General features: G+C 38.8%; 1 protein-coding gene across 3 annotated transcripts in view; it reads right to left on the bottom strand.

The window, feature by feature from the left end:
- tfg (trafficking from ER to golgi regulator) overlaps positions 1-20,887 on the bottom strand; it is a 32,380-nt gene that overhangs the window by 11,275 nt on the left and 218 nt on the right. The window contains exons 2-7 of one of the 3 annotated variants that reach the window (XM_061971712.2): positions 20,045-20,120; positions 13,321-13,536; positions 13,151-13,234; positions 7,869-8,015; positions 2,036-2,203; positions 1,708-1,854 (exon numbers count right to left, since the gene is read on the bottom strand). In XM_061971712.2, the coding sequence (XP_061827696.1) occupies positions 1,708-1,854; positions 2,036-2,203; positions 7,869-8,015; positions 13,151-13,234; positions 13,321-13,504 (730 nt within the window). In that variant the 5' untranslated portion in view covers positions 13,505-13,536; positions 20,045-20,120. The remainder of the gene's footprint in view (positions 1-1,707; positions 1,855-2,035; positions 2,204-7,868; positions 8,016-13,150; positions 13,235-13,320; positions 13,537-20,044; positions 20,121-20,887) is intronic. The other 2 variants (XM_061971711.2, XM_061971713.2) reach the window with 2 other exon arrangements.

Genomic DNA, 20,887 nt, shown 5'->3' with positions numbered 1-20,887 from the left:
TTTTTATTCAACCCTTTATCCGTCCCTTAAAAGTACAGTATAGGCCAAAAGTTTGGACACACCTTCTCCTCATTCAATGCGTTTTCTTTATTTTCATGACTATTTACATTGTAGATTGTGACTGAAGGCATCAGAACTATGAATGAACACCTGTGGAGTTATGTACTTAACAAAAAAAGGTGAAATAACTGAAAACATGGTTTTATATTCTAGTTTCTTCAAAATAGCCACACTCTTTGCATTCTCTCGATGAACTTTAAGCACACCTTCCATCCATCCATTTTCAACCGCTTGTCCCTTTTAGGGTCGCGGGGGGTCGCTGGAGCCTATCTCAGCTGCATTCGGGCAGTAGGCGGGGTACACCCTGGACAAGTCGCCTGTGAAGTGAAAACCATTTCTGGTGACTACCTCTTGAAGCTCATCGAGAGAATGCCAAAGGTGTGCAAAAAAGCAATCAGAGCAAAGGGTGGCTATTTTGAAGAAACTAGAATATTAAACATGTTTTTAGTTATTTCACCTTTTTTTTGTTAAGTACATACGTCCACATGTGTTCATTCATAGTGTTGATGCCTTCAGTGACAATCTAAAATGTAAGTAGTCATGAAAATAAAGAAAACACATTCAGAGTGAGAAGGTGTGTCCAAACTTTTGGCCTGTACCATATGTTCCTGATTTTGTGGTGATTCAGCCAAACACCTGAAAGTTAGCGATGTTTTTTTATTTTTAGGAGCTGTGTGAGAAATTTCAAGTCAATCCAACATATGGTCTCAATTACAAGTGGCAAAATGTGGTGTGCATGTGAAAAAAAAATGGCACAGGCCACACAGTAGGGGCGTGTGTTTTGCCAAATTTCCATCGTTTTACGTGCAGCAGTTCAGCCGTAGAAAAGTTGCACATGAATATAGGTTTGACTGATACATAAATTCACATATTTTATAATAAAACTTTTTTGCTTATTTTGGGTGATGTGTTTTTTTCCCCTGCAACTTTTTATGGGATGTATCATCTTCTAAGTTTGACACATCTGTAGAAAGAGCGCTTCCAAAAATCCCCCCTCAAATTTCTCTACCTCTCCCGAGCCTGAACATGCCTCTGCGAGAAAGGGCTTACTGGAAAATAAACATTTTACACCAAACGCAAACAATGGTTCAAAATGTCCTCACGCAACGGGTCGAGCGGCGGCTATATATGCAGGTTTTTTCTCTCCGGCACTGATGTAAATTACTGCCATCAGGTCCGCCGGCATCTGGCAGGCAATAATCAACTTTCAGTCATCTTATGGATCTTGTTAGGGGCATTCTGAAAGCAACAAGCATACCTTGCTCAAGGCTACCTCTTTTTTTTTGGGGGGGGGGCGGACACACATGCTCCATGGGCGCCCGTTTAAAATTCCTGTGAATCAGCTGACTGTCGTAATGAAACAGTCTCAGGATCGAGATGAAGGGGAATAACAAGATGAAGGCAAGGAAGGAATGTCCTGTGGACAAACTATCACAAGATTTGGGGAGGAAACAATCTTTTTTTTTTTCGGCTGCAGAGAGCGATTCAGGCACAGTGGACGTTCCCATGAAAATGGTGGGAAGTGATGCTGAACATCTGGCTGCACAAAAGGGGAACGCAAGTGATTTCACACCTCACAGTACAGCCACAGCTCAAATCGGTGAAAAATACAGTCAACGTGAGGCGGCACGTGTTCATGTGTTTTACCATCCATGCCAGCTGGGGGTCCCTGCTGTACTCCGGGAAAGGAAGCCTGTGCTTGGGGAGGCAATCCTGGCTGAGGGGCTGCAGACGAGGAGGAAGCGATGCTATCCGGGGTCCCTGAACGCTCCTCTGGGGCGGCTGCTGGCGGAGCTACAGATGGCAGGGAGAGGGAGGAGAGACAGCTGAAATAAAGCTGCACCATAGAACAACAGCTGTTGAACTGCACATTTTGCTATCAGGGCAAAATCAATGTTGTTGTTGCACAGTCATCATCCAGTGGAGACTGGTGGGTAATTGCACAAATGACAGGCCATAGAAACTTGCTCAATACCTGGGGGCTGGTCCTCGCTCAGGCCGAAAGCTGAAATTACATTCTTGTTGACTTCATCGTGGTTCTTCAGGGGGTCAAAGGCGGACATGCTTGCTGCACTGACGGGGGTCACATGTTTGGCGGCGGAGTCTGTTGTCGCCACTTTGCCTTCACGTCCATCAACTGTTTCTAAAATATGCACATAAAGCACATCAATTCCAGGTTTACAGATGCCATGTCTGCCGTGTATCTCACACAACTGATTTTACATTTTAGCAAACATTTTACTTAGGGATGGGCGATGTGGCCTAAAATCTGTGTTGCGATATATATTGCAGCCTCTTGCGATAACAATATACATCATGACATTATTTGGCAACTAAATGATTATAGAACCATTTCAAAACAAGTTACAAAGACTACTAATTTGGCTTTTGACATATGCGACATATTGCGTCATTTTCAGGTGTATTATATTCTCAAACCTATTAATAATCTACTTGTTATTTTCTGTTAATTGCGTCATTTTCAGGTGTATTATATTCTCAAACCTATTAATAATCTACTTGTTATTTTCTGTTAAGAGCTGGTTACTTTTTGTTGTAAAATGGTTCTATCTACATTCCTGAAATTTAATAAGCAGTTATTCTTCTGTTTGGCTACTTTACGTTAGTTTTCGGCAATACTACAAATTTGGGTATCGATCCAATACATTTACACGAGCAGAGTTGGTCATACCAATGCTGATACCTAAAATTTTCAAAATCATTGAATGATAACTTTTTTGAGCACAATTACAATTAATCAGACAAAACAGAATGGCAGTGTAACATCAATCCAATCATTTCTACCGCTTGTCCCTCTCGGGGTCACGGTGGGTGCTGGAGCCTATCCCATATCAATTAAATATTTAAATGATTTCTTACTACTTGCTCTGATTTAAATCCTTTGGTTTTTGCTCTTCCAAGACCTCCTGTGTCCAGGGACTTCTTTCCGAAGTTTGTAAACAACAACAAAAACCAAATAAGATTTTTTGGTGATAAAACATATCGATTTAACTACTGTGGTATCGACCATATTCCGATACCATTCTTGGTATCGTTACTGTCTATATTTGTATTGATCCAACCATCTAGCTTGCGATTAGTATAATCTTCTATTGTGTGTAGTGTAGCATGTTTAGCTATTCCTCGTCCTTCAGTACTTATATTTGTAAGTAGGAATGGGTACTGAATTTGGTACTTTTAATTAGCACCGACCAAATTTGACGGTACCACCGGGTATCAATTCACATGCCATATTTTGATACCTTTGTTGCACGCAATGTCATGATCGGTTGCAAACTAAACATTGGTTCACTAAAATAATCAATCAAACAGCACTTAGGGCGGACTCAGCCAAATTCCCTTAAGTAATGTTGCAATTTTCAACACTATGTATGGTAGAAAACGCTCAAACATAATGTAAGGCTTCACTCTTCCAAAATGTGCCAGCTTGATGGTAATTGGATTTGCCCTAGACAGGCTACTATTAGCATTAGCAATTTCATATGACGATTTCAACACCTACAAATTTAGTAATGAAAACTAAAACTAAGATGCATTTTACAATCAAACAACTGGTGTCTAATAAGCACAATACTTACAGTATAAACACTTTGTAGGGCGCAACATAACAAATTCAGCTTCCTGGAAAAACCTACTTCACAGTTAGACAACATACCACAGATAACCTATACAGTACTGCCATCTAATGTCTTGGAAGTGCAAGTGCATTGCAAATTAGACTCAAATGTGTAAGAAAACATGATATAACAACTGGACATCACAGTTAAAATCAGCAAATTTTTAAATGTTACATAAAAAATAAATCTTATGATAAAAAAATTGACATTTATTAAGACACTCAAGGTACCAACAATTGGTACCAGTATCAATTCCCAGGTACTAAGAATTGGTACTGTATCAGTTCAAATGTGAACGGTACCTATCCCTTTTTGTAAAAAACATACTATATACTATATATTTTCCGCCATGGAAGCGAGGATTTCCGACTTAGAAATGGCTTTGCATTTTGAACGGACATGAGCCACTTGTGAGAACGTTGCATTGCGTTGAGAACGTGTATGTTTGCTTGTCGCTGTCACTTTTGCAGGACACAGCTAAAATGTGTCAACATGCATTATCACGATATAACATTTGCATTAAAAGTTTTATTGTAGACCAAATGTATATTATTCATGTCGCGCATTCCTGATTTTATTTCAATATCCCAAGGGACAGTACTAAAGAAAGTAAACATGGATTTACTTACAAGTAGTCAGTGTACAGTTTGCACAGCAGAATATATTACAAAATGGTTGCTAGTTACTTGTGAGATACTGTCCTACACTGTTAAAGCTGTGTGGCATTTGTAGGAACGCAACCTTCCAAAACATCCCACATGCTACAGCATTAGAAGAATTTTGCCGTGTGTCATTTATAATCTTTCAGAGTAAAAGCGTTAATAATATGAATCTGCTCGCCACCATGCAACAAAAATATACGCTGTGGCTTTACAACTCAATCCAATTTCTAACCGGAGACAGCGTGACTGATAGCTAAAAATCAGCATGAAAGCCTCTTGCTTCTTCAAAGCGGCGTGCCAAGCAGTGAAGCCATGTCGCTGCAAAAAAAAGCATTATTTTTGGCTGCGACACATCAGACAAAACCACGGCTAATGTTACGGACAAGTGGAGGATTATACTTTTGGAGGGTTGCCTCAACCTGCCTGAGTCACTCTTTCCACAATGCTAGGGCACATTGTATAGAACAGTGGGGCATAGAAAAGCAGAAATACAGGATAGTACAGGGTTGTGCGGATTAACATTAGCAGCATTTAGTTTTTTAACAAACATATGGAGCCAAATATTAGTTTGCTTGAAACTAATGTCATGAAATGAAGGTGATGTGAATATGTGGCAGGATTTACTGTATTATGACTGCCGCCATCATGTGTCACTGTAGCTGACTTATAACACACTAAGTTGCAGGGTACACAGTCTCTGTAAAGCTAAAGGGTGCAGTTTAGTATAAAGTGAAAATGATGCAAATTGATCCAAAAATAGTTTAAACTAGAATTATATACATGTTTTCTTAACACCAGACAATGGCAGTAACCACATTTGAAATATTGTGAGTAGTCAGTCAGCATCCAGTATCTGTAGCTACATCTACATTAGCTTTAAACATAAATATTGGCGTGAAATTAATTTGTGTTTTACTTTGTTACAGTTAATGTATCAGCATTGTCATTATTAAGGCTGGCTGAGCAGTTTGCGCCTTACTGTTTTACAACATTGGTTACGTTGCTATGTGTTGTGCAATATCCTTGTAAATAAATGTACAATCAATGCCTGTTGACAATTAACGCCCCCCGTCCATTGTTATTTCGATAAAAAAAATGCCTCGACTATAATTACAGCATTTTAAGTAACCAGTGTTTTGAAAAATGCATTTCTACAAATAAAGGCCATTCACATAATGAATGCTTAGTATTCACCGCAGTTGAGTAAAACCCCCCTGGCTACTAAACATGGAAATAGGGCACTTTATATGTTTCAGTTCTATTAAATGTTATTTTTACACTCGTGCCTTGCCATATTGCGCTTCAAATATTTTGACTTCATCATACATAATTGCGTATTTAAAAAAAAAAAAAAATTACCATTCTACAGCACCTTGGTCCTAAATGAAGCTTTTTCAAGCATAAAAATGACAAAATAAACTACAAATATCAATACTACAGTACTATTGGCCAATAAAGGAGAAAGAAAAAATCAGAGCGTGCTGTTCATGCTGTTCATGTAACATGGCCACTGATTGGCTCAGCTTTAGGCAGCAATACATATTGGCTTAAAAGAGTGTAAAAGTGACTTAAGGGTGTTATTTCATGTGTATAGGGCTCATTCTTATTCAGAAAGTCGTAAACCGTTTTTTATGCTCTAGCTATGAAAATATTTGATTTATAAGTAATGATTCCTAATTCGGCGAAATTCATTTAGCGCGGCCATGTCCAAAAGCAATTAATAGCGATAAATGAGGGACGACTGTATTATACAAAAATATAGTATTTAATAGAAAGTGAAAAAAAACATTTCGAGGCCCTGACTAAAAAAAATTAAAAATAACATGAGCTGTCATGTCACACAACCTAAAGTGACATGAACTTTGGTGATAATAAGCGATAACAGTGCAGGGCTGAAAAATATTGAGAATAAGCCTAATCGATTTTCTGGGGGCAAAATTTTCGATAGCGATTTGAAAAAAATTCATTTAAATGCAAAAAACTGCTAAAATGATGGGTGAAGGAAGTCACGTTACTTTTAGATTGTCAACATATTCTCGTCCTAAGTTGCCACACCTTAGAATAGGGGTGTCCAAAGTGAGGCTCTGGGGCCATTTGCGGGCCCGCAGCGCGAGTTTTGTTGGCCCGAAAAATGTTGTCAAAAAAATCTGAACAAAAATGTAAGAAAAAAATAACAAAAGGACTATATAATGAGTAAAAGCTGAACTATTGATACTACTATTAACAATACACTTTCCCATTAAAAAAAGACTGACAAACTACACTTATTTTTTTTTATTTTTTTTTTACAAAATCCAGGGATTTATTTATGAAAATAAAGAGGAACATTGAGGAAAGAAAGGGGAACATTTCTATCAGCAGGAGTGCTGCCACACCAATCTCAAAATACATTTTTGAAAATCAAGACTACATTTCCTCCAATTGGGTGCATTGTTACACTATATTTTACTTTTAAAATGCATTCTCCTCTACCAACCTCTTTTGGCTGTCTTCACAACTTTGACGGCAGTCTACATTGCTGCTAATCATATTAGCTTGTCCTGCAATTCAGTGTGGCGTTTAGGCAAGAGGAACAGTGGATACCTGCAGCTGAGGAGAGCGTTAAACAAATTTTTTTTAGATCATATTTTTATTTATATTTGATTGTATTTTTATTGATATTAAATTTGTATATTTTGACGCAAAAATTAATGTTGAATTTCTGCGAAATTTCACATGCCTGAAAATAAAAAACTAACAAAATGTTCCCCGCATGGTTTTGACTTTTCGGTATGCGGCACCTGGTGAAAAAAGTTTGGACACCCACACATTACAACAATATGCAATGATCTATATTCAAAATATTTGGGTTTATAGTGTGCGCCCATGTTTTCTTACATCAAACTACATTCGAAACTAAGTTGACAGGCCTTGTACTGCTGTCACTGCAGAATTTCCTTCAGCCATTTGTCACCATTGAAAATGTCTGCCGATACTGTACAGTAATACAGTACAGTAATACAACGCAAGTGGTGTGTGAAAAAAACATCAGCCTCATGTGGTTATTAGCTTAGTAATCAAAACCATAATTTTGAATAATTGCGACCCCAAAAGGGACAAGCGGTATAAAATGGATGGATAGATGTGCAGTCCTAACACTGTGTCATCTGTTTGACGACAACATTTAGAATGCGTATTAGGTCTAAACGATTTACATCAAATCGACATTGAAGTTTTAATTAGTTTGATTATGTAACCGCGAGAGGCTGAGCTTTTTTTTTTCCTCCGTCGTCACCGGCATTTGAGTGACAGACATTTTCCCCAATCAGAATTGTTCTTCCTCACTTAAAAGTAAGATGTATTCCTTCACTATGTATTTTTCACAGTATTATGCATTTATATGTATAAAATATAAAAATCTAATCGCTATCGCAAATTTTGAGAGAAAAATGGCAATTAGGTTTTTTTTCCAAAATCGTGTAGCCTTAAACGTATATCTTGCATAAATAGGTTTCAGTGGGACTTTTACCGCTTTCTGGTGCAGTGGCGACCACACCGGGCTCTGTGGGAGGCTCCAAGGTATCCAGCAGGGTGTTGACTTTATTCCTCAGCTCGATGAGCTCCCTGCGCAGGTACTTCACCTGACTGGATTCCAAAGGCCTTGGCTGGCCGTTCACTGTGGGGAAACAACCGTGAAAACTTGATGGACTGGGGATCTTAGGTGTACACAGTAGCATCATGTTGTCAAACTCGTTTATAAGCCTCCTAAGGAGAGTCATTAGAAAGACTTATGACCAACAATAAAATAATCAATGGGTTTAAGTTGACAAGCCAATTCACAAGGTGTAATCATTCACATTGCTGAATTTCCCCCAGGGAACAATAAAGTACTTTCTATTCTTTCTATTCTATTCTATTACAGCATAGCCACAATTTGTCACATGCGCTACATTGCGACTTAATCACTCTCGTTCCTCCACCCCACTTAAAAGCTGATAATGGAGGAAAAATTCCACAGTAAAAGTGTGAATGTGAAAGTCGAGACTGCCGGACATTCCTTTCTCAAACACACGTTTTTCGTTGTTATGAGTGGATAATGCTGAACAGAGATGCTGAAGGTCAGGAGGCGCTGCACTCAGACGAGACACCGGCCGACTCAAACTGTTCTCCTCGCTTTGCTCCGAGTTGATGCACGCGAGAGGAGCTCGGCTCCACGTGACAACGTCAACAAGCCAGGGCCTCGCTTTGATTGGAGGGAAGCAAAGTGGGAAAAGAGGGGAAAAAACAACAACCGCCTGCTTACAGATCCCTGGCTAATGGCGGCTGCTGGATGACAGACTTGACTGGAAGCAGAGCACAACAAACATGTTGTCAACGAAAGGACACAGCGCACGTATGTTTTTTCTTGACTTTGTGAGTTAGCCCAATTGCTTGTTTGTGTTGCACTTGAATCCAAGCAGTGACAGACATTCTAAATAATTGTAGCCTCGCTCTGGCATGTAGTTCGAGTAAAAAAGTGTCGTTTCATAAACACGTCTATCCACAGCTTGTCCTATTAAATGCCTGTTGAAACAGCCCTCAGACATACACTTTTATTAGTCACTTTTATTAGTAGTTAGTGATGAATGGGGAGGATTAGTTTGAAGCAGGAGCTGCACTGCCCCCAAGTGGGGGACCGCTGTATATGAATTCAATGGTACAGTTATAAGTCCCCAACTATGCAATAGGCATACTTGCCAACCCTAATGGATTTTCCGGGAGACTCCCGAAATTCAGCGCCTCTCCCGAAAACCTCCCGGGACAAATTTTCTCCTGAAAATCTCCCGAAATTCAGGCGGAGCTGGAGGCCACGCCCCCTCCAGCACCATGCGGACCTGAGTCCGCTTTCCCACAATATAAACAACGTGCCTGCCCAATCATTATAACTGTAGAATGATCGAGGGCGAGTTCTTGGTTTCTTATGTGGGTTTATTGTTAGGCGCGGTAACAACACACACACAAAAAAAAAAAAAAAAAAAAACAACAACACACTTCAACCTTTAACTCAACAATGAGTAGATGAGTGTTATGTGTGTGTATATGTGTAAATAAGTGAACACTGAAATTCAAGTATTTATTTTATATATATATATATATATATATATATATATATATATATATATATATATATATATATATATATATATATTAAAAGAAATATATATTTATAGCTAGAATTCACTGAAAGTCAAGTATTTCTTATAATATATATATATATATATATCCATCCATCCATTTTCTACCGCTTATTCCCTTCGGGGTATATATATATATATATATGAAATACTTGACTCTGTGAATTCTAGCTGTAAATATACTCCTCCCCTCTTAACCACGCCCCCAACCATGCCCCCGCCCCCAACCACGCCCCCACCCCCCAACCCCCAAAATCGGAGGTCTCAAGGTTGGCAAGTATGGCAATAGGTAGCTTTGTAATGATATTCTAACAGTAAGCCGAAAGCCTGTTTATGAGCACCAAACGTGAGCAAAATCTATCAAGTCACACACTTGAGGGAAGGTTTCAAACAGTCACTTTAGAAGTTCTGAGTATTTATTTAATCATGATAAAAAAACTCTGTCCTCATGGACATGATACGTCCTCTGACCTGCCTCTAGCTAGATGAGTTCACCCTGGGTATACGGCCATCACTTCACAGAGGAAAGCTTCGTATAAAAAAATAAATAAATTTAAAAAAAAGAAGAAAAAAAAAGGTCCGAATTATTTTGATTTTTTTTAAGGCTTTGCTACACCTCTTAAAATAAAGCCCAGAGCTCTGCCAACTTTTCGTAGGTCTGCTAGTGGCGTGGGAGTTATACGTTTGATCGTCTTGTATTTCTTCAGCGAATAAGCTACTGCAACCCTGCATGCTGTTAAATTGTTAGTGTAATATTACCACTTATTCCAACAATGCTACGCTAGTGTTGCTGACCTTTGTGTCCTTTGGTCTCACTCCCTAATGTTACATTGTTGTATGTGTTACATCTGTGTCACAAAAGCACGTCTACGGTGTATAAATTCTGGGCTACATTTTAGACACCACTCTTCCAATAAACCACTGTGGGACTTCTAAGCCTTATTTCAGACTACTGGCACCTTCAAAAGGGAACACACTTTTTTTCCCACAGTCCTTTTGAGAGACAAGAAGACAAAAGGTTTTGGGTTTTTTTTGCATTCTAACATGTAAAAATCTGCTCGTTCTTGGTGGCTAGCAGTGCAGCTAATGGGAGCAATCAATTCTATCTCAAAATCACTTTAAAAATGAATAAAAAAACTGTCAATACTTCATTTATGTTCCGTAACCTGTATAATAACCAAGCTGTTGCGACTCTGTTATTGTAAGAGCGAACAATGAGGAACCCTTTTTGTAACACAGAACACATCGGCATACTTCGGTATTAGCCGTAAAAGCTAGCTACGGAGAGCGATAACCGAGCTTCTACGACATCACGAAACGCATTGGAGTTTGTAATGCACAACACTATGATAGGACACCAATCTTTACTGACTGAAAAACATGAACAATCATATTACAGTATCTGTAAAGTATTAGCCCACATTTCATATTTTGTTTGTAGACAGCTAGCCAGAACACACATGACGCGCTGCATGCATCATTAATATAAGGGGGCATTAGAAGGGGGCGATCTACTATTTCACAAATTTTAGCTCTACGTCGTATTATTGAAGAAATGAAAAGGCTCGACAGGCACTTCACAATCTGCTTCATGGACTTCCGGAAAGCAATCGACTCTTATCAATCGGGAAGCCATGTTGAATATTAAAGGTGGGGGAAATAATAGATTTTTAGATGCATCGCAATTCGGACATGGACAATTATAGAATCGATTAGTAAACGTCAATAATCTATTTATATACTGTAAATAAAGTAATGTAGACAGTTTTAAAATTTGTCTGACTGCATCGAGACACTTCACCGAGAGATCCAACCAGCTCTTTTATTATCGGGCACTTATGGTCCAGTTTTGCACACATTTTATTAATTTAATAAATGTGGGAATTAATTTAACCGTTTCTTGTTCTAAATTAATTGTTTTTTAAAGTTGCAAGTGATAAGTTATTTAGTGAAACGAAATGAAATGTAACAATGCATCAATATACATAAATTAAAGATGCATTAATAATTGATTTTTAATCGAATCGTAGTTCCCCAATCGTAATCGTAATCGAATCATGATGTGGCCAAGGATTCCAAGCTCTATTCAACATCCTCCCCCTTTACGGCATCCCACAACCTATCATTGCCGCCTTTAAAGCAATCTATGCCAACACTCAGGCTAGTTTTTACAGCTGATAGTGAAACTGTGTTTTTCTAAATCGAGGGGGGGTTTTACAAGGGGGCACACAAGCTCCATTCTTGTTTGTCGATATATTGGACTATGTTCTGCGCCTCTTTCTGGACACAATTAACCACAAAGGCCTACCGCTCCACCCGAGACCCAGCAGAAGGCAACGTGCCACACACCTCACTGACCTTGATTTTGCAGAGGACATCGCTGTGGTCTCTGATCTTGTCACAAATGCTCAATTCATTCTCCACTCACTAAAATGTTGCTTGCCTACTAATAGGACTCGATTGCAATGAAAGCAAAACTGAAGTAATCTCGTCAGTTCCAAATTGTCTCCTTTTGTCATCTTCTGGGAACTAAAGCAAGTAACTGACTTCAAGTATCTTGGTTCTTACATAATGAATGCCACAAAAGATATGAAGTCCCGCAAAGCCTCAGCATGGACAGCCTGCAATAAGCTGCATTAGTTATGACACTCGACCATCGGTAATGAGACAAAAAAGTACATCTTTAGAACGCTGATAGAGCCTATTCTCCTCTATGGCGCAGAAATGTGGAGTCTCACCACACAACAGAGGCGCCTGGAAGCCAGGGAAGCGACCACCATCTCAATGATGTAAACATAGCAGCATAAACTTGTGATCACGTCACCGCTATAAATAGTTTGCCTGCGTTAGCGCTTATAATACCGATATCACAAATACTTGATTATTATTCTTGTCACGGAATGTAAATGAAGTATTGTTGGTGCTTTTTGAATTATTTATTGGGTTTTATGGACGAAATAGGGGACTTACCATTCGCTCAGCTGTAAGCTGACTTTTATTTACAAGTTAGAATGCATTAAAGTATTTTTAAAAATCCGTTGTCATGTCTTTCATAATGATTGTGAACGATAGGGAAAATTCCAAAAAAGTGCAGTTCCCCTTTAATTTCTCTTTTGTGAGACAAATATTGTGTTCCTTTGGCCACGTTAGTGTCATTTTGCCACTGTGGTTTCTGTTAAAACAGTATTTTATCCTGTGCTGAAAAGTCGCCATTAGAGTACATATTATGGTGGTTATTTATCATTATTGTTGTTTCACTGCCTTTTATTTAATTTGTTTCCTGTGTTTTTTTCCCTCATTCTGTACATGGTACGCAATTTAAAATAAAGCCAGACAAAGTGCATGTTTTTAGCTAGTGTTTATTTTAATAAACAATCAAACTGAGCATTTTTTTCTTGTTTGGTGGAAAGTTGCACATAACATTTTTATATTTATATATTGTAGCTTTAATGTGTATGGCTTGTAGTGTAGCTTGCTACACTTATCTGGGGGTAGCTTGACCTGTAGCTTAGCTACATTTAATCAGGAGTAACTTGTAGCTTAGCTTACTACATTTTACAAGTAGCTTGCCCATCACTGATTCCAAAAAAAGTGCAGTTCCACTGTAAGGTAGAATGACTTGCTTGAAATGTCTTACCGAACAAAGTGAGCTTGAGAATTCTACTGCACTGGATAGCGAAGGAGAGGTCAGAGCTGTCAAAGATGGTGATGAGGTCATCATCTACATCAGGTGAAGAAAATTAATTTACAAATGCGGCGTTACAACATAATTGGCACACAAGTCCTTTAAATATTGCCGTAACCCACCTTCGTCCTTGTATTTGATGGTGACCTCGTCTGTGCTCTGCAGTTTGCCTCGGAAGACACGCTGCATCATCAGCACAAGCTCGTCGTAAGTGATGTCTTCGTTGTGGATGGGGATGCGTCTGATGTCATCGCCCAGCTGGGCTTTGATGATCAGCTTCCCGCTCAGGTCGAGCTGGCCGTTCATTGTGCCGTCCAGACTCTATCAGCTCCAACCACCTAATGGGAGAAAAACAGGAAATATGGATGCACTGCTGTGCTAACTTTAACATTTAAATTTCTTCAATACAACTTTTAGGCAACAAACCAAACCAGGTCTGAATCGCCACCACTACTGCAAACACCAGTCCTAGATTCAATATGACAGGAATGCTCTGCAGTTTTTAAAGAACCATTGCAACAACACTAGGAGGACCCTGTTATTTTAAGAGACCTACTACAAAAACACTAGTCAAAGATCTCCTACATAACAGAGTGCCCAGCTGTTTTTAAGGACCTCCTGCAAATACCCTTGTCAAAGATCCTCTTTTGGACCTACTGCATGAAATAGTCAAATATATTCTGTATGCCAGAAGCACTATGTTGTTTTTAAGGACCTACTGCAAAAATGCTAGTTAAAGATCCTCAATATGACAGGAGTGCCCTTATGTTCTTAAGGACTTAGTGCAAAAACCTGAGTCAAAGAGCCTCTATATTACAGAAGCGCCCTGCTGTTTTTAATTACCTGCTGCAAAAACAGTAGTCAAAGATCCTCTATATGAAAAAGAGTGCCCTGCTGTGCTTACGAAACATACTGCAAAAACACTTGAGAAAAATAATCTGACAGGAACACTTTTTAAGGATCTAGTACGTAAACCCCTTGTCAAAGATCTTCCACATGACAGGAGCACCCCGCTATCTGCTGTCTCCTCTAAGGTTTCTCATTGTCATCCCATTGGGTTGAGTTTTTTCTTGCCCTAATGTGGACTCTGAGCCGAAGATGTCGTTGTGGCTTGTGCAGCCCCGGAGACACTCGTAATTTAGGGCTATATAAGTAAACTTTGATTGATTGATTGAAATTCCAAACAGCTCGTCCGGAGGATGTATGAAGAAAGGCAAGATTGTTTTATAAATATTTCTGCAATGCCTCCATGGTTTGATTTAAAATTTTCGGTAATTATGCAAATCCAAATAAACAAAAAGAAGGTAACAATAGGTAAGAAAAGTTGTTTTCTCTTAATAGGTCCCCCTTTAAAGGGGAACTGCACTTTTTTTTTTTTTTTTAAATGTTGCTTATCGTTCACAATCATTATGAAAGACACGATAACGGATGGATTTTTTTTTTAATACATCCTAAATATTAAATAAACGTAAACAAAAGTCGACTTACAGCGTCCTCTATTTTGCTCATAGAATCAAACTGTATAGAGTGTACAGGGTCACATTTGTGGGCTGCACCTTTCTTTGCACTTCTATATTTTTATATATTTACACATTGTTTTCTTACATGCACACATCGCACTGTATGGAATGGCCTCAATCTCGTTACCCTGCGTAATGACAATAAAGCTGATTCTGATAAACAACCATTCAAAAAACGCCAAAAATACTCTATTTACATTTTGTGACTTAAATATTAACCATATACAAACCCCGTTTCCACATGAGTTGGGAAATTGTGTTAGATGTAAATATAAACGGAATACAATGATTTGCAAATCCTTTTCAACCCATATTCAATTGAATGCACTACAAAGACAAGATATTTGATGTTCAAACTCATAAACTTTATTTTTTTTTGCAAATAATAATTAACTTAGAATTTCATGGCTGCAACACGTGCCAAAGTAGTTGGGAAAGGGCATGTTCACCACTGTGTTACATGGCCTTTCCTTTTAACAACACTCAGTAAACGTTTGGGAACTGAGGAGACACATTTTTTAAGCTTCTCAGGTGGAATTCTTTCCAATTCTTGCTTGATGTACAGCTTAAGTTGTTCAACAGTCCGGAGGTCTCCGTTGTGGTATTTTAGGCATCATAATGCGCCACACATTTTCAATGGGAGACAGGTCTGGACTACAGGCAGGCCAGTCTAGTACCCGCACTCTTTTACTATGAAGCCATGTTGATGTAACACGTGGCTTGGCATTGTCTTGCTGAAATAAGCAGGGGCGTCCATTGTAACTTTGCTTGGATGGCAACATATGTTGCTCCAAAACCTGTATGTACCTTTCAGCATTAATGGCGCCTTCACAGATGTGTAAGTTACCCATGTCTTGGGCACTAATACACTCCCATACCATCACAGATGCTGGCTTTTCAACTTTGCGCCTATAACAATCCGAATGGTTCTTTTCCTCTTTGGTCCGGAGGACACGACGTCCACAGTTTCCAAAAACAATTTGAAATGTGGACTCGTCAGACCACAGAACACTTTTCCACTTTGTATCAGTCCATCTTAGATGAGCTCAGGCCCAACGAAGCCAACGGCGTTTCTGGGTGTTGTTGATAAACGGTTTTCGCCTTGCATAGGAAAGTTTTAACTTGCACTTACAGAAGTAGTGACCAACTGTAGTTACGGACAGTGGGTTTCTGAAGTGTTCCTGAGCCTATGTGGTGATATCCTTTACACACTAATGTCGCTTGTTGATGCAGTACAGCCTGAGGGATCGAAGGTCACGGGCTTAGCTGCTTATATGCAGTGATTTCTCCAGATTCTCTGAACCCTTTGATGATATTACGGACCGTAGATGGTGAAATCCCTAAATTCCTTGCAATAGCTGGTTGAGAAAGGTTTTTCTTAAACTGCTCAACAATTTGCTCACGCATTTGTTGACAAAGTGGTGACCCTCGCCCCATCCTTGTTTGTGAATGACTGAGCATTTCATGGAATCTAATTTTATACCCAATCATGGCACCCAACTGCTCCCAATTTGCCGTTCACCTGTGGGATGTTCCAAATAAGTGTTCGATGAGCATTCCTCAACTTTATCAGTATTTAATGCCACCTTTCCCAACTTCTTTGTCACTTGTTGCTGGCATCAAATCCTAAAGTTAATGATTATTTGCAAAAAAAAAAAGTTTATCAGTTTGAACATCAAATATGTTGTCTTTGAAGCATAATCAACTGAATATGGGTTGAAAATTATTTGCAAATCATTGTATTCCGTTTATATTTACATCTAACACAATTTCCCAACTCATATGGAAACGGGGTTTGTACTAGTGATATTGTTATTATAAACGTTAATGCAGACAAACCATTTATAGCGGCGCCGTGATCACTACTGTGTGTCTCTATGTTTACATCAAGTGGCCTGCTGCTTTCTCGCTTCCTTGCACCCTGTAAGTTTGTTGTAGATCATAAATCACGCATCGCACCTGAAAATAAGTCTTTTCCTGGCGTCTTTTGATGTCGTTCTCGCCATTTCCGGGTGTAAATTGGCTGTCAAAGGGTACTAACTTTTCAGAATTCGTCCTTCTACTAACCAGGTGAGAGAGATGATTTATGATCTAAAATAAAGTTCGACAAGCACGGAAACAAGGAAGCAGCTGATCAGTTGATCATGTCAACATCGGAACACAAGCTCGAGATCAAAACGCCGCTATAAATAGTTTGTCTGCGTTAGCGCTTATAATAACAACAATATCACTAATACTTTGTTAATATTCAAGCTACTAAATGTAAATGGAGTATTGTTGGCACTTTTTGGATGGTTATTTATTGTGTTTTATGGGTGGAATAAAGGACCTCCTATTGACTTTTTACTTACGGGTTAGAATGTGTTAAAAAGAAAAAACATCCCTCGTCATTTCTTTCATAGTAATTGCGAACGAGAAGTAAAATTCCAAGAAAAATGCAGTTCCCCTTTAAGGTCCTGCTGCAAAAAATGTGAGTCCAAGATCCAAATCGAGCGACCCTCGTTTTTTATAAGACGATTTTTGAGGTGACAGGCCTGTGCTTCTATTTTAAAGGGGCTCTATTGTGCAAAACCAACTTTTCTTATCTATTGGTACCGGTTTTTGTGTATTTGGGATCAGCATAAAATCCGAAAATTCTAAATCAAACCAGGAGCCATGGCAGTGATATTTATAAAACAATCTTGCATTTCTTTATACTTCCTCAAATCGAGCCTTTCGGAATTTGCCCAATTTGTGATGTTTTCCCAGTGGGTGACGTCTGTGGATATGTCCATATATGGTAGAGATTAGGGTGAGACTGCTCTCCTTCTGGAGAGATGGTCAGAAAGCAGTTTGAAAACGGTCTGTAAATCATAATCTATGCAACATTTTGACCAAAGAACCACCAACACATGTTATGTAGACCAGTGTTTTTCAACCTTTTTTGAGCCAAGGCACATTTTTGGCGTTGAAAAAATCCGGAGGCACACCACCAGCAGAAATCATTAAAAAACGAAACTCAGTTGACAGTAAAAAGTCATTGTCGCAATTGTTGGATATGACTTTAAACCATAACCAACCATGCATCAATATAGCTCTTGTTTCAAAGTAGGGGTACTGTCACATCATGCCATGACTTTTTTTTTTTACTTTTTTTGCTGTTTTCCTGTGTGTAGTGTTTAGTTCTTGTCTTGAGCTCCTATATTGTTGGCTTTTTCTCTTTTTTTGGTATTTTCCTGTAGCAGTTTCATGTCTTCCTTTGACCTATTTCCCGCATATACTTTGTTTTAGCAAACAAGAATAGTTCACTTGTTTTTATCCTTCTTTGTGGGGACATTGATGATTGTCATATCATGTTCGGATGTACATTGTGGACGCCGTCTTTGCTCCACACTAAGTCTTTGCTGTCGTCCAGCATTCTGTTTTTGTTTACTTTTAGTTCAGTTTTAGTTTTGTTCTGCATAGCCTTCCCTAAGCTCCAATGCCTTTTCTTAGGGGCACCTTTTGTTTATTTTTGGTTTAAGCATTAGACACCTTCTTACCTTCACGCTGCCTCCCGCTGTTTCCGACATCTACAAAGCAATTAACTACTGGCTGCCACCTACTGATATGGGAGAGTATTACACGGTTACACTGCCGAGCTCTAGACAGCGCAGACACTCAACAACAACCCATAATTTGCATATTATAATTACTGGTTTGCAAAAAATATTTTTAACCCAAATAGGTGAAATTAGATATTCTCTCCCAAAGCACACCAGACTGTATCTCGCGGCACAGTGGTTGAAAAACACTGATATAGACCACCAGGAAATGTTTTAAATGTAGGAAAACAATCATAATATAACCATACCTGCCAACTTTTGAAATCAGAAAAACCTAGTAGCCAGGGTCCAGGGGCCACAGGCCCCGGTAGGTCCAGGACAAAGTCCTGGTGGGGGGTTCAGGGGGGCGAACCGACGCAAAATGATTATTAGCATTCAGACAGGTTAAAATGTTGCTAAAACCATCACTTTTCTATCAGTCACAGTGACTTTTCAAAACAAAAATATTACAGCAAAAATCATATGGGTTGATTGACATGTTTATTCTGTAAGCTAACTTCAATAGTTTGAAATTATTTTGACAGTTAATGCCAGTTATCCTGTCAACCTTTCACAAGACTTCAATTTATTAATTGAAAGTATAAACAGTATAAACACTTTTTACAGTAAACAAATGGTAAAACAGTACTAAACAATTCCATTAAAAAAAAAATTGGTGTCATTATTAACTTTCTGTCCAAGCTTGTATAATCTACTGCCTTGTTCAATTGTAAAAAATATTCTGTGCCTAAAATTCACATTTCTATCACAATTATCATACTGTAAACATGGTAAGCTAACTTCATTAAAATTAATAGTCCTGTCAATAGCATGGAATTACAATTCAAATGTAGTTTTTTTGTAAGCCTTTCAAAAGAATTCAAAATATGAAAAATTAATGAAAATTAATTTAAGCCATCAGACACTTGAAAAGTGGCACATCACATCTCTAATGTAATCATTTTAACTTTTCAACAGAAATAGCACTGCAAAAATATTAAGGACATACTTCTGTATTTTGGTAGTTATGCTGTCAACATTTAACAAGATTTCTTCAACTTGGACTTGAAAGCATAAATAGTATAAACACTTAACAGTATAACAGTACTAAACAATTCCAATAGATAACATTGGTGTCATTACCTTTTTGTGGCTAAAACCCGAAAAACGTTTTAAGTTTTCCACTTGTATCGCTAGCAACAGCATTAGACTTGTGTTTTTTTGTCCCAACGTGGTCTTTTACATCGCTAATTCCTCCGTGTCCGATCGAAAAATCTTGTCTGCACAAGGTGCAATTCGCGTAGTTTTCACCCTTTTTGGAACGGATAATTATTCCCGGATAGGCTTTTGAATATTCTTCACGGGATGACTGCAGTTTTCTTTTCGGTTTAAGACTCGTTTGCGATTTTTCTCCGGCTGATTCCATGATCGTTCGCTCGTTTGGAAACAATGGCAACAGGTGCCTCGTGCTTGGCAGCGGTGCTATAAATAGCCTCGCGCATGGCATTCGGAATGGCTCGATAGGAAGTTACGGGAAGCAGTGTCGATTGTCATTGTTACGCGATTTCGTGAATAAAATTAAAAAAAAAATATTTTTTTTTAATTAATGAAAAACCGTATTTTTTATCACTGCAACCGTAACCCGTACTAATTACGGGAAAACCGGAGTAGTTGGCAGGTATGTATAACCCCTTTAAAATGAGCTTGTGCAAAAATTCTAATAAAATATATTCTACATAACAAGAATCCTTTGCTGTTTTTACACTAAACTGGTGGCCGGCGCGGTTTTGATGACATCCACAGGCCAGACTTGGTCCGCGAGCCTTCAGTTGAATGACCCTAAAGAGTGAAATAAATGGCACTTATTACATCACCATGTCACCATGTGAATGAAATGTGCTTTGTCTCACACAGGAACGTCTAAAGGTCAGTAGGTGAGGTGGCAGCCACTCATCTATATAATATTCAAACTTTGGCCCTAAAAAGAGATTATCAATGTAGCAGATCTGCACACAACTCGTCAACGGCTGCATAATAACTCCTGCAGGGGGAGGATTTGTGTTGTCCTTGCCAGATGAATAATTGCCTGGATGCTAGGGATTTGGGAGTGTGGCTAACGTTAGCATTGAGCAACTGCCAGCTCATCCTGTCACGCTTTATGTCAGCTATATTTGCTGTTTTCCACAGAAAACCACCTAGAGAGACGCCAGAGTCATCTGACAGGAGAGGAACAATATCCCAACAACCTGAGAGGGGGGAAGTTTGCTAGGCCCAACCATGACACAGCGAAAATTCATCTGGTTATGTACGCAAACAGTATTTAAGTCATATTTATTTTGATAAATGTGTCAAATTATTAGCAACACCGGGAGAAGGAAACATATCAAAGGTTTGTCAAAGCTAGTGCTTAAAATCAACCACACGCTTTAAAATAGGATACGATAGCAAAACACGCATGTTGTCGGGGATTCAGAAAATATTCAAACCTTAATGTTGACTTCATTTATTAATGAATAAAGCCCTGTTTTAGCAAGCTAGCGAGTTAGCTAGCTCGCCGAAACGCATCATCAATAGCCGGCTAACGGGTTAGCTTGTGTGCTAACCAC

This window comes from Nerophis lumbriciformis, linkage group LG13, assembly GCF_033978685.3.
Source record: "Nerophis lumbriciformis linkage group LG13, RoL_Nlum_v2.1, whole genome shotgun sequence".
Lineage (NCBI taxonomy): Eukaryota > Metazoa > Chordata > Actinopteri > Syngnathiformes > Syngnathidae > Nerophis > Nerophis lumbriciformis.
This window is presented reverse-complemented; position numbering and strand designations above follow the sequence as displayed.